This window comes from Vigna unguiculata, chromosome 4 (genome assembly GCF_004118075.2).
Source record: "Vigna unguiculata cultivar IT97K-499-35 chromosome 4, ASM411807v1, whole genome shotgun sequence".
Classification (NCBI taxonomy): domain Eukaryota; kingdom Viridiplantae; phylum Streptophyta; class Magnoliopsida; order Fabales; family Fabaceae; genus Vigna; species Vigna unguiculata.
Window position 1 is genome coordinate 36351454 of NC_040282.1, and position 13357 is coordinate 36364810.

The 13357-nt window shown below is 32.2% G+C and overlaps 2 protein-coding genes across 2 annotated transcripts; one reads left to right on the forward strand and one right to left on the reverse strand.

Moving 5' to 3' along the window:
- The first annotated feature begins 188 nt into the window (after window positions 1-188).
- LOC114181033 (protein REVEILLE 6-like) lies at window positions 189-7369 on the forward strand. The gene is made up of 8 exons (XM_028067352.1): window positions 189-500; window positions 2197-2254; window positions 4342-4465; window positions 4544-4708; window positions 4866-4979; window positions 5506-5615; window positions 6134-6193; window positions 6890-7369. The coding sequence occupies exons 1-8, from the start codon at window positions 268-270 to the stop codon at window positions 6947-6949; spliced, it is 924 nt and encodes a 307-aa protein (XP_027923153.1). The 5' UTR covers window positions 189-267; the 3' UTR covers window positions 6950-7369.
- Window positions 7370-9814: 2445 nt separating this feature from the next.
- Window positions 9815-12978, reverse strand: LOC114181930 (heat shock protein 83). Its single transcript, XM_028068609.1, has 4 exons — window positions 12627-12978; window positions 12139-12280; window positions 11733-12013; window positions 9815-11617 (listed from the first exon to the last, which is right to left on the reverse strand). Exons 1-4 carry the CDS (start codon window positions 12747-12749, stop codon window positions 10064-10066), a joined length of 2100 nt encoding a protein of 699 aa, XP_027924410.1. The 5' UTR covers window positions 12750-12978; the 3' UTR covers window positions 9815-10063.
- Between the last annotated feature and the right edge of the window lie 379 nt (window positions 12979-13357).

Here is a 13357-nt window from a genome sequence, read left to right on the forward strand (position 1 = left end):
AATTTCAGTCAAATTCCTTTTAACAAAATTTAGGCATCTAAAATTTTTAAAATATAACTTTAGAAAAATAATACAAATTATTTACTATTTTAACATTTATAATACCTAAATAAATAATCTTTTAATATTTCTCTATGTAGAAATAGCGTCACCTCACCACCGGTGATACACCAAACCTAACAATTGTTTTTACATAAATTTGTCATACGTTTCGCCACAAACCCAACACTTAACTCTCTCTCCTCTTTCTCTCTCTAGAATCTTTGAATGGTATCCAAAAACCCGAACCCGCCGGAGGGATTCTACTTGGATCCGACTGGCATGGCTCTCCCAGGGATGCCTCCCTTCGCCTCCGTCTCTGCCGCTGCTGCAGCCGCCGTCTCCGCCTCCAACTCCTCGGAAGATGCAGCCAAGAAGATCCGCAAGCCCTACACTATCACCAAGTCGCGGGAGAACTGGACCGAACCAGAACACGACAAGTTCCTCGAAGCCCTTCAACTGTAATAAAGTTCGCTCCTTTTATTGTTGGTCAATTTTGGTTTTGCTTCTGAGAATTATTCAGTGATTGAGGTTTAGAGCTCGGTTGAGGTATTGGATAGTTGAATTTTAGTGCTCAGGGATGGTTTTCTGAGTTGCATGTGCTGAATTGTGTGTGGGAATTAGGGCTTTCGGGTGGGTTTGGCGGGGAAGAATTGGGGTTTGTGTTTTATGACGGTGAGTGTGTTAAAATGGATAGGGTAAAGCTTGGTTTTTTATGCTGAGTTAACATGGTCAACTCAGGGTTGGATTAAAGGCGTATTTGGTGTGATAAAATGTTTTATGTTTTTAATTTATTTTTTCACTAAGGAAATGCCGTTGTATTTTTTTTTTAATTTTTAAAATTTTAATGTAGAAGTGTTTGAAAATTAGAAAAAATGGTGCGAAAATAAAGTAGGATTTATTTAATTGTGAATGTAAAGAGGAGTAAAATTAAAAACACAGTGAAAAACAGGTAGAACACGTTTTTTCAAACCAAACTGGTTCACGGGTGTGGTATTGCTAATATTAGCATGGATTCTCCTTAGAACTTAGAAATGGTGAAGAATGTGATGAGATGCTTTAGAAGAGAGTATTAAAACGATTATCGAAACCAGATTCTTTCCTAATGTTTTGTTAGATGGTGACATTGACATGATTATTTATTACTATGTATCAAATTATCATTGCTGGTTGAAACCTGTCGGGACATCTAGATAATGCTCAATATTTTAATTGATATTAGAGTAAAACAATAGAAGCACGTTGTAATATTGCTTATATTACTATTGTTGGTTCTTATCTTTTGACTTGTGTTTGTTTGGATTCGAATATGGACTAGCCGAACTAATTGGAATTAGTTGTTTAACTTTTTCCTTACAATGATAAATAAATGATAAATAAGCTAGGAAGAATAGCCCAAAGACATTGGTAATCACAAGTTAGCAAAATAGATCATACAAGAGAAAAGGATTATTACACTAAGTAATCTTAAGAACATTTTAGTATATTTAAGATTTCCCTCTCATGCACCTAATGCATATATTTTGACAAGATGTTTCCTCCTGGGACTGTGTTAATGTAGTAAATGTATTATTAGTTCATGATAGGACACAAAATTACCTGAAACGTGTAGATTAATTTAATTGTATATGAAGATTATTACCTATTTTGGTTGAAGAAATATTATTAAGTACAAATAATATATATATATATATATATATATATATATATATATATATATATATATATATATATATATATATATAAAAGTGAAAAGAGAAGAACTCTACATCAAAAGAGAAGGATCTGGATCTGATGGGCCGAAGTGACTAAAAAGGCATAGTTGTGTAAGTTTTTTGTCTTTCAGTAATAGAACTTCCCTTGAAACATATCTGAGGACACCAGAGAGAAACCATATACACTGCTATCCAATAAAATATTATTGAAGATAAAAAATACTGTTCAAATTATCTCTCTTTATTTTAAATTTTGGCAAGAACATCATGATAATTTTGTAAATCATTGGATTATTGTGGTGGACAGCTTCATTGAAAGGTCATGACTTAATTCCATTCCCTACTGTTGCAATTTAAAGCTAGTATTTGTTTCTGCCCTCTTTTGGTATTTACTACCAGTTTCACTGTCCTCACATTGTTTTGCTCCTTCATTTGTTTACAGGTTTGACCGTGACTGGAAAAAGATTGAAGCATTTGTTGGATCAAAGACTGTTATACAGGTAATTCTAATGAGCAAAAATCCTTTTTTTGGCTAGAAGTGCACAATTTTCTTTAATATTTCTGGAGTTAAGTATAGATATTTCATTTTAGCTTTTACAGTTAAAGTATGCCTTCTCTCATTATCTTGTTAAATTGTTTTTTGTTCTCAATTTTGTGGGATGGGAGTCAATAAATCCTAGGCTAGAAAAGGCTTATTCACTAATAAAAATTTGGGCCCAGGTATCATATTAAGTGTGAAGATTACGTAAAAATAATTTGGCCAGAAAAAATTGATGGTGATGGAATGTCGTTAATTGATTATGTAGTTTTCAAATTTTCCCAAAGAAACTATATCTCGTTGGAAATGAAATGTCAAAAGATAGGTCTTATTCCCACCCACCCTAAAGAAATGCTACTTTATTCAACCATATTCTCCTTGATTCACCATGTATTTCTCACTGTCATATTGTGCTCTGCTGCTATAGTAAGGTTGGTTTGTTGACTTGCAGTTCATTTAAGGAAGGTTTTATGGGACAAAAAAATGTTAAACCTACAACCCATTTTTAGTCCTGTTTTTCTAGGCAAGGTACTTTAATTTAAAATTTGAGGTATAACATGAGTTTCCTGTTCTTTCTTTCTATTCAATGCAAGTTATTGCATTTTAATGTCATTGAGCTTTCTATTACTTCATTGTAGAGCTCTTGTCAAACAAATTGTTTGTTCCATAAACTTGTAGATTAGTAGTATACGTACTCATATTGTGGTCACTTTGTGATCTATGTTAATATATGCATCGTTTTAACCATTTGAATTTTAATCCTTTATCATTAAATTATTGTTAGAATTTATACCCATTTCATATCATACCTTGTTATTCTCTTAAAAAATGTGAAGTACCTAAAGGCTTAGGTGTTAGATGCAGATCCAGCTTGGTTTTGTAATCTTTAACTCAGATACACGTGTGAGTATAGAATGGTTTTTCGTCTGAAAGAAAGTAATACAAAATTGCTTTTGATGACATGCTGATCCTTTTGACTGAAAGAAAAGCAAGTGTGACAAGGAGCCTAATTTTATGTAGAAATTATTTATGACAACATTTAAAATGTAATTTGATCCATGGCACTGACCACACTTAGTGGGAAAATACTTGTTTGTTGTTTTCGTAGAGACAGATGTCTGGTGCTGAGCTGGCTTGAAAATCTGAATATACATGAATGTTTGAGTTGTTAGGGCTTGTGTTATTTTATTCTATTTATTTTTTTAGTTTTTTTCAACTTTAGATTTCAATGTCCGTGCCTTAAGGTAGTGTTTGGACAGAGAATCTTAAACTTCTAAGGAATTTGAATTGCATGGGAGTTTACTTGCTTTAATTACATTCCTTTCATTTTCGAAATTCTTTATTTGGTTAAATAATTCAAATTCATTATATTTTCAATTCTTTGTGCAGATAAAATAATTCAAAATCCATCATATGTGAAATTAACAAATTGGTATTTCAATACAAATTTTTAGCAACTGTAAACATTTGCCTTTGGTCTAAACTTCAAAAAACATGCAAAATGTTAAATGAGTAATTATACAATTTTTTCATAGATAATCTTTAACTACAAAATCAAATATTAAGCAGTTTGCGATCTGATTTTAATGTAATTTTGTAACTAAAAAAAAATATTGTTTAGCAAGAAGAGAAAAGTAAATATTGTTAACATTTTAATAAATAGGTTTAATTACTCGAATGGTACCCACTTTGGTAGATGTGCATTAATCTGGTATCCGTTTTTTAACAAAAATATGATGTGTAAATAAATAAAAATATTCCTAATAAAACATATATAATCTATATTCCTGATTATATAAGATCAACTCCTTATTTCTGTAATTATAACAATTTGAAATCTCTTCATTTTATTTGAAAATAAAACCTCTTTAAAATTCCCATCATTATGATTTTTTTTTTTTTTTTTTTGCATTTGGTATCCAACTCACTCATTTTGACATGCTATGTGGTTTTAAATCCATTTAAAACTTGAATGCCTCTTTCAATTCCTCATCCAAATACACCATAATTTAGCTTAAGGACTAATAATAATTTCTACTGGTTTTGTAGATACGTAGTCACGCACAGAAATACTTTCTAAAAGTTCAGAAGAGTGGAGCAAGTGAACATCTTCCGCCACCCAGACCTAAAAGAAAAGCAGCACATCCATATCCCCAAAAAGCTTCCAGAAATGGTAAGAATCTTTTGCCATGTTTTTTGTAGACAATTTAAGTTGATTTACATCTAATAATTCAAAATTGATATCTGGCAGCTCCTGTACTCCCACAAGTATCGGGATCTTTTCAATCTTCATCTGCTTTGCTTGAACCTGGATATATCCTGAAGAATGATTCCCCAGCAATGCTTAAAATTCCTATGAACACTGTGGTGTCGTCCTGGTCAAACAACACCTTGCAAACTGTCAATTTATCCCCTGGTATTAGATGCTACAATTTTCTGTACCTTCTTTATTTTGTTGATCCTGGGATTTTGTTCATGAAAAGCAGACTGTTTATTGAAGATACTTGTTGATAAATTTTTTTTAGATATACTAACTACTTTTTTCTGTTTGCTACATTATATGTGTATTGCAGTGACAAAAGTGAATAATCCTTGCAGTAGTGGTGAAAGCACTCCTAAAGTGCGCCCAGCTGGTGAATCTAATGGTCAAACACCTCATCAAGGGAATAAAATCCATCCATTGAGAGGCAAGGATTTAGTAGTTTTCCTTTTTAGTTTGAAGTTGATTTTTTTATGGTTACATGCATGCATCATGAGTTCATGGAATATGGTTATAGGAAATGTTTGTACTGATAGTGGCGTAAAATTTACATTCAGTGTGTGCTTTACGTCAGTTTTATACTAAAAACTAATCAAATGGGATTGAAGTAACTTAATTTTCAATCTTGGAGACGGATTGTCTTATGCACCAAAATTTCACTTGAACCGTGATATAACTGAAATGCTTAAAATTATAAGCTTTCAGCTTTTATTTGAATTCAACAAGTATGATGTATTTTGGACTCTCTTCATCTCATATTCATGATGTCTCGAAAGCTGTTTGAGTAGCTTTTATACAAACTCCCACTTTAACCTAGATACGGACAGACTTAAAATTTCCTTATACAAGTATAACGTTTTCTTGTCATGCAAGTTTCATTTTTACAGTAATATTGATTTTTATATTCATTACTGTGTTGATTTTAAATTAACAGTTTAATTTTTTTAATGCAGTTCTTCCAGATTTTACTCAGGTATATGGTTTCATTGGCAGTGTATTTGATCCAAATGCAACTGAACATCTGCAGAAACTAAAAAAGATGGACCGTATAGACGTTGAGACAGTATGTTTATGTTCCTCCATCCAGTATTTGCTATTCTTTTCAGCTAGATTGGACTGTGTTATAGATACTTATCAAATTGGTTTTTAATATGATTCAGGCAATTAATTACTACTCCTCAAGTGTATTTTGGTCTCAGACTGGATTTTCTAGAATCACTTTGAATACCAGTTAATGTGATTTTAAATTAATTTTCATATGTTTGGTTTCACACTAAATAATTTATGCTGGATATAGAATTGATTCAGAATTGGAACTACTTGATTAGCTTTTGCATTGGATAAAAAATTGTATGCTGAATTTAGTTGCTAAGATGCTTTTATAATAAAAACATCCAAACATAAGTCACGTCACTTCTAAAGGCAATTTTAACCAAAATCAATTATGTCATATTCATCCAAACATACACTAAGTTGACATTAAAGCTTTATTTGAACCTGACTCTTTATTAACTATGTTATATAAATGAATTTATGCTTGTTCAAAAGTACTTACAAATGAATATCCTTGGATTTTTTTAGGTGCTACTGCTAATGAGAAACCTGTCGATCAATTTAACTAGCCCAGATTTTGAGGATCATGTAAGTATTTATGTCCCTGATATTTAGATTGCTATAAATATATATTATGTCATGATGAGTAATTATATAAGTACCATTTATCTCTATAATATAACCATCATGTGAGTTCATTTTTGTGAAAAAGTGTTATCTTCTTTTCTGTTTCATTTTTTACTGCCGTGTAATTTTGAATAAGATTTTCTCTGTTGGTGTTGCAAGTGATCTTCTTATCATTTTATCGTATGTATTTCTCTCCCTCTCTCTCTCTTCTAATAAGGTATTTCTTGTCATCTTATCAAAGGAAGCAAAAGAGTGTTTATAAGAATATGTTAATTTAGAAACAATTATCAATACTAGTTACTTGTTAACTCCATTATATCAACTAATCAAGTAGTTGATATTCTGTAAACTTTATACTTTTTGGCAAGAAAACTGAAACTTTGTTATAGCTTTCTGGATACCAATGTTTCATATGTTGTCATTGAACTTATAAAATACCAGGCATGCGTCTGTAATCTCATTGTAGTATCTGTATTATTCTTATTCATTCTGTACTTGAGCTAGTTCAAGAAACATAAAACTGGGAGCCTATTATAATGAGTTTAATGATTAATTTAATCCTTATAATTGTACATCAAATTGAATCTTTTAGAAGAAAGAAAGAACAGTAAGGAAGTGGATTTACTAATGTGCATCCATCATTTTTCATTCATACAGAGGAAGTTGCTTTCATCATATGAGGTTGAACCAGAGAGAAATAACTATCAATGTGGATAGAGCATGCACAATAAGAAGTTGAAGAGTGCTAATGAGATGGAAGCAGAAAATGGCTTCTTTTTCCATCAATTGGTGTTACTATCTTCCATGATTTGGTAAGAGCTCATGGAAAGGCACAAGGTGGAGATGTTGGAGTCACAGCTAAATTTTTACCCTGCTCTTGGTTTTTTTTTTTTTGCTGTTTCTCATCACTGTAGCTAAGGAAATCGTTAATTCTCATAATTCAATCATGACTTTGTGTATATATGAATCAACCTTTGAAAAAGAAAACAATAATGTGAGAATGTATAGCTATTTCTTAGTTTTATGTAGGTCTGTATAGCACCCAATAGTGTATTAAATTCAACCAAATATCAAATATTTGGAAACAAGAATGTTATATTCTAGTTTTGTGAAGGTCTGTGCAGCACCTAATATTTCTGTTAGGTTCAACCAAACATTGAATATTTGGAACCAAGGATATAAATTTACCTAATCTATAGACATCGTATTAAATTTACCTATTTAAATGTTTATTGGCACATGATATGGAAATGACTATAATAAGCTGGAATATTAAATTCCAATTCCATTTGTTAAAACTGCTGAAATCTAATAGTTAAAATAAAAAGACTTAAACAAACTTTTTATTTCTTTAAATGTGATATTCTTCTTCTTAGTGTTTTAAATTAAAAAGGATTGTTCTTTTTGTCTCATTTCATTATCAGTTTTGGACTGGTTATTTGTGTAAAAAAATGTGTCAGGAAAATACTACGTGTAAATGAAATTCAGTCTTTTTAGTCTCTTAAATATAAAAGTGATAATTTCCCTTAAATATAAAAATGATAATTTAAGTCTCAAATTTAAAAATGAAGTTCTTTAAATCCAAAAATATTTTTTTTTGTCTCTAGATTTAAGGGTGATTAAAAATAATTTATTTTAATTTTAAAAGATAACGTTAAAAATTTGTTAAAACAGCTAATACATTTCTGATTTGATAAACATGACTTCAAACGTCTTTATTCTTCTCCTCTATAGTAACGGCCTGCATATCGTTACTACGCTGTGTCTATTTTAATTTTTTACTTTCTTTATTAACTGATAGTTTTATTGAATTTTTTATATGATCTATAACCATATATAAAAACAGTATTCATTATTTCGTATTCACATTTTAAAATATCAATTTTATCCTTTAAAATATAATTATTTATTAAATTTTTGAAAGTTGATCGTTATTTTTACAAATTTTTTATAAAATAGTTTATCTATAATTCTTCTCTTTTTTATTTATTAACAGTTATTCTCTCATCTTTTCTTATATATTTCACTCTATTTTTAATAAATATAGTTTTATTTTATATATTAACTTAATAACCTTACAATATCATATCACACAATTTACAAAATGAGTACACACATGTACTATTGCGTCTGTATTTACTCTAGTAATATAGTAATTATGATTGATGTTTAATTTTACTTTATTATATTTTAAAGATTTAAAATAATGAATAAATTTATCTTCAAATATAATTCGGTGATTTAAATTTGGTTTAAGAGTTTCGATCTTTTTATTTTAATTGAGTTTTAATTTTATTTGTATATAAAAGAAGTCAATTCAGTTCCTTCAATTTATATTGGCGTTAACATGTAGGTTCTGTTATTTTTGATAAATATTACACCTTTTCATAAATGTAGTTCGAAAAATATAAAATTGTTTTACTTTGACACAATTTACGCGTTAATAATTTTTAAAATGTTTTTTTGAGTAAAAGTACACAATATTTAAGAAATTATCGAATCTCTATTTCTTCTTCAAACAATTGCACTTATAAAGTTAAAATCAAATAAAACAACATAAAGTCATAGTGAAGAAATAAGAATCTCATATCCCTTCACTTTAAAAGTCAAAAGATTTCAAGATTATTTAAAGTGACTTAAGAAGTTTTTACTTTTCTTTTATTATTTTTAAAAATATATATTTAAACTTAGTTCAGTTTTACAAAAATTACATTTACTTATATATTAAAAATTAATTTTATTTATAATGATGTGAAGAATAGATATTGCACTCCCTTAAATTTTTTACCGCACACCATCAAATATGTGAATTAGCACAACTAACCATATAGATTATTTAATTTAATTCCAATTTTCTTATCCCTTCATCTTGATTGTGCAGCTGCTCCTTCCACCTACCGTCACAGTTTTCTTGTTCACTGTGAGTTTTGGAGAAGGCATCGGTGATGATAAGGTTTCGGTGCATCTCCGGAAGACAACAAATGTCCACGCTATTGTAGGAAGACATTCCGGAAGTAACAAAAAGTTCAATGAACTTTAAATTATTCTTAAAATAAAGAATGAAGTAAAATTATACATGAATTTCACATAATCACCTCAAGTTTCACATTACACCCAAAGAATTCTGGTCATGTAAAACTGAATGTACCAAATGTATTTTTGAACTCTATATACTTAAATAAAATTAGTCAATTTCGTAAAGATTTTGGTATCTAGAAAACACGATAAATTATATACTTTGGAGAAACATTGTTAATTGTGTGATCTTTGAGAATAATTGTTACATTTATTTTGGAGAAAACAAAAACATATTCGCACTAAATTCTTTTAGTTGTTTTAATTTTTCCTTATTAATTGTTTATTTATGCCTTTTGCTGGATGATAAAAAAAGTAACATTTGAATTGAATACATCTTCAAGTTCAATAAGACTTCACCATTGGTTGTTGGTGAAATTTTTTAAAAGATATTAATTATTACTCTTTCACCATAAAACCTAAACATAGAATGGAATTACTTAACGAAGGAAGCAAACCAAGGATGACGCAGAAACGTGGCGTAAGATATGTTTGGAATCACACTAATTGGGTTTGTAAAACACTGTTCTTTTAATTGATATGTATCTTAGAACAACTGTGACAAAACAAGATAGGTAGATGCGACTGACAGACACATTTTCACATCACAAAACAGACACATTCTCCCATCACAAAACTAAACCTATGAAACTAAAAACAGAAAAATCTCGGCATCTTCCATCAGTTTGTTAACAGACAAACAGACTCCGAACATAACTCAACATAAAATTATAAAAATCAAACGACTGTCGTCATTTAGTCCACTTCTTCCATCTTGCTCTCCTCAGCACCTTCCTCTTCCAATGGGGGCATGTCAACATCATCGCCACCAGTCTCGTCTTCATCAATGCTGAGACCCAGTTTCAACATCCTGTGAATCCTCGAAGCAAATGTGTTTGGATCATCAAGGCTGAAACCTGAAGTCAAAAGGGCTGTCTCAAAGAGAAGCAACACAAGGTCCTTCACAGACTTGTCATTCTTATCAGCTTCAGCTCTCTTCCTCAACTCCTCCATAATTCCATTGTCAGGGTTGATCTCCATGGTCTTCTTGCTAGACATGTAGCCACTCATGCTGTTGTCTCTCAGAGCCTGAGCCTTCATAATTCTTTCCATGTTTGCAGTCCATCCATACTCACCAGTAACCAAACAGCAAGGGGAATCGACAATCCTGTCCGAGACAACAACCTTCTCCACTTTGTCTCCCAGAATGTCCTTGATCACCTTGCAGAGCTCCTCAAACGATTTCTTCTTCTCTTCTTTCTTCTTCTTCTCTTCCTCAGTTTCATCATCCAGTTTCAACCCCTCCTTTGTAGCTGAAACCAATTTCTTGCCATCGTACTCCTTCAGTTGTCCGACTGCATACTCGTCAATAGCATCCACCATGTACAGAACTTCATAGCCCTTCTTCTTCAGTCTCTCCAAGAAGGGTGAGTTCTCCACAGCCTTTTTGCTCTCTCCAGTGATGTAATAAATGTCCTTTTGTCCCTCCTTCATTCTTGTAACGTAATCCTTCAAGCTTGTCATTTCATCGCCACTTTTTGTTGAGTGGTACCTGAGCAAATCAGCCAATTTGGACCTGTTCTGGCTATCCTCGTGGATACCCAGTTTCAAGTTCTTTGAAAAAGCATCATAGAACTTATTGTAGTCTTCTTTGTTCTCTGCAATTTCGTTGAACATCTCAATACACTTCTTCACAAGATTCTTTCTGATCACCTTCAAGATCTTGTTCTGTTGTAACATCTCACGAGAGATGTTGAGGGGCAAGTCATCGGAGTCAACAACACCTTTCACAAATCCAAGGTATTCAGGAATGAGCTCTTCACAGTTGTCCATGATGAACACCCTCCTGACGTAAAGCTTGATGTTGTTCATCTTTTTCCTGGTGTCAAACAGATCAAAGGGTGCTCTCTTTGGAACGAAGAGAATGGCCTTAAACTCAAGCTGACCCTCCACAGAGAAATGCTTCACAGCTAAGTGCTCTTCCCAGTCGTTGGTCAGGCTCTTGTAGAAAGAAGCGTACTCATCCTTGGTGATCTCTTCTGGTTTCCGCAGCCAAATTGGTTTCTGCTTGTTGATGAGTTGCCACTCGTGAGAAACCTCCTTGATCTTCTTCTTTTTCTTAGAATCTTTCTCCTTTTCCTCGTCAACCTCCTCAATGTCCCCTTCTTCCTCCTTCTTGGGTTCATCATCTTCATCATCGCTAATTTCTTTCTCGGTTGTCTTCTCCGTCCAGAGGTAGATAGGATAGCTAATGAATTCAGAGTGCTTCTTCACAAGATCCTTGATCCTCCTTTCCTCCAAGTACTCCAACTGTTGACGATCAAAGAGGTTAATCAATCAGAACACAAGTTATATAAACCAAAACAACATAAAAAAGCCAGTTTTTCGACAACAAAATGGTATCAGATTGATAAATTAACAATACCTGATCTTCCTTGAGGAAGAGAGTAATCTTAGTTCCCCTTCCGAGTTGCTCGCCCTCAGTGTCCCTAGTAACAGTGAAAGAGCCACCAGCTTGAGATTCCCAAATGTACTGTTCATCGTCATTATGCTTGGTGGTAACAATGACTTTCTCCGCAACAAGGTAAGCAGAGTAGAACCCCACACCGAACTGCCCAATCATGCTTACATCAGCACCAGCCTGCAGAGCCTCCATGAATTCCTTGGTCCCAGACCTCGCAATGGTACCCAGGTTGTTCACCAAATCTACAAACAAAACAACATAAAATCACGGTCAGAGATTTCTAAGTTCAAATTCCTTCCAAATCAGCATTCGAAACTCCGAAAATCCAAAAACTTCCATTCCACGTCATGCATTACTAATGTATTACCTGCTTTGGTCATTCCAATGCCACTATCAATAATGGAAAGGGTCTTGTTGGCCTTGTCGGGCACGAGTCGAATGAAGAGCTCTGGCTGAGCATCGAGCTTGCTCTTGTCGGTTAAACTCTCGAATCGAATCTTATCCAAAGCCTACATTTGAACAAAAATGAAATGAATCAAACACCGTTATATTCAAACATTTACGGTTAAGCAACTAACATTAAGAACTAGTTTGTACAACTGTTAACGTATAACTATAATGATTAAAACTGTGATTTACATGGACAACTAAAACCAGGAGTCTCTAAATAAATAATTCCAACAAATAAGAACTAAGAATCTCCATGTGACAATGTTGAAATTGAGTTTTGAAAAATATCTGTGGATGATTCATAATAGCTCTATAACGAATATATCTAATGACACAATACCTACGGATATTTCATTTATGCATTGAAAATTCTGAAACCAAGAATGAATGATAGGAGAGGCTTACATCAGAAGAGTTGCTGATGAGTTCTCGCAAGAAGATCTCCTTGTTGCTGTAGAAAGTGTTGATGATGAGGCTCAGAAGTTGGTTAATCTCAGCCTGGAAAGCGAAGGTTTCAGCGTCCGCCATTGAATATCAGATGATAACCGCAGAGAACCACTGATTTAACAGAGAAGAAATCGCAAGAAGGAAAATGAGCAAATTGCACAGAGCAGAATGCACAATCGAAAAGAGCGAATTGCACAGAAATTATTCGTTGGAGGAAGAAGAAGTGGAAGAGGTTTATATAAGAATGAGAACTGGCGTGAAACAAACAGGTTCTGGAGTGTTCTACCTCTCTCGAGAGGTTTTATTTTCTTTAGTAAACTGAATGAGGAAACACGTTGTCGTTTTGTTTTTTTTAAGTTTCGCAGCAAAGTATCCGGAACTTTCCATGGTAATGGTGGTGTTTGAGGCACTACTAGAATGTTCCTTCTCTCTCATTCAAATGACGAAAATAGGGCCCCACAAAAATATCAAGAACAAAATATTTTTTGCTTTATTATATTATATTTTCAAATTTGTAAATGCTATTCAGTTTCTTGAATTTAGAAATACGTTTTCATCTTTACTATCTTTCAACTCAAATTATTTTAATCTTTCTAATGTTAATAATAAGGAAGTATAAATATATCTTTTATAAATTTAAAATACTAAAATAATTTATCTTTTTAGTGTAGAATATCAAAATCAGATTC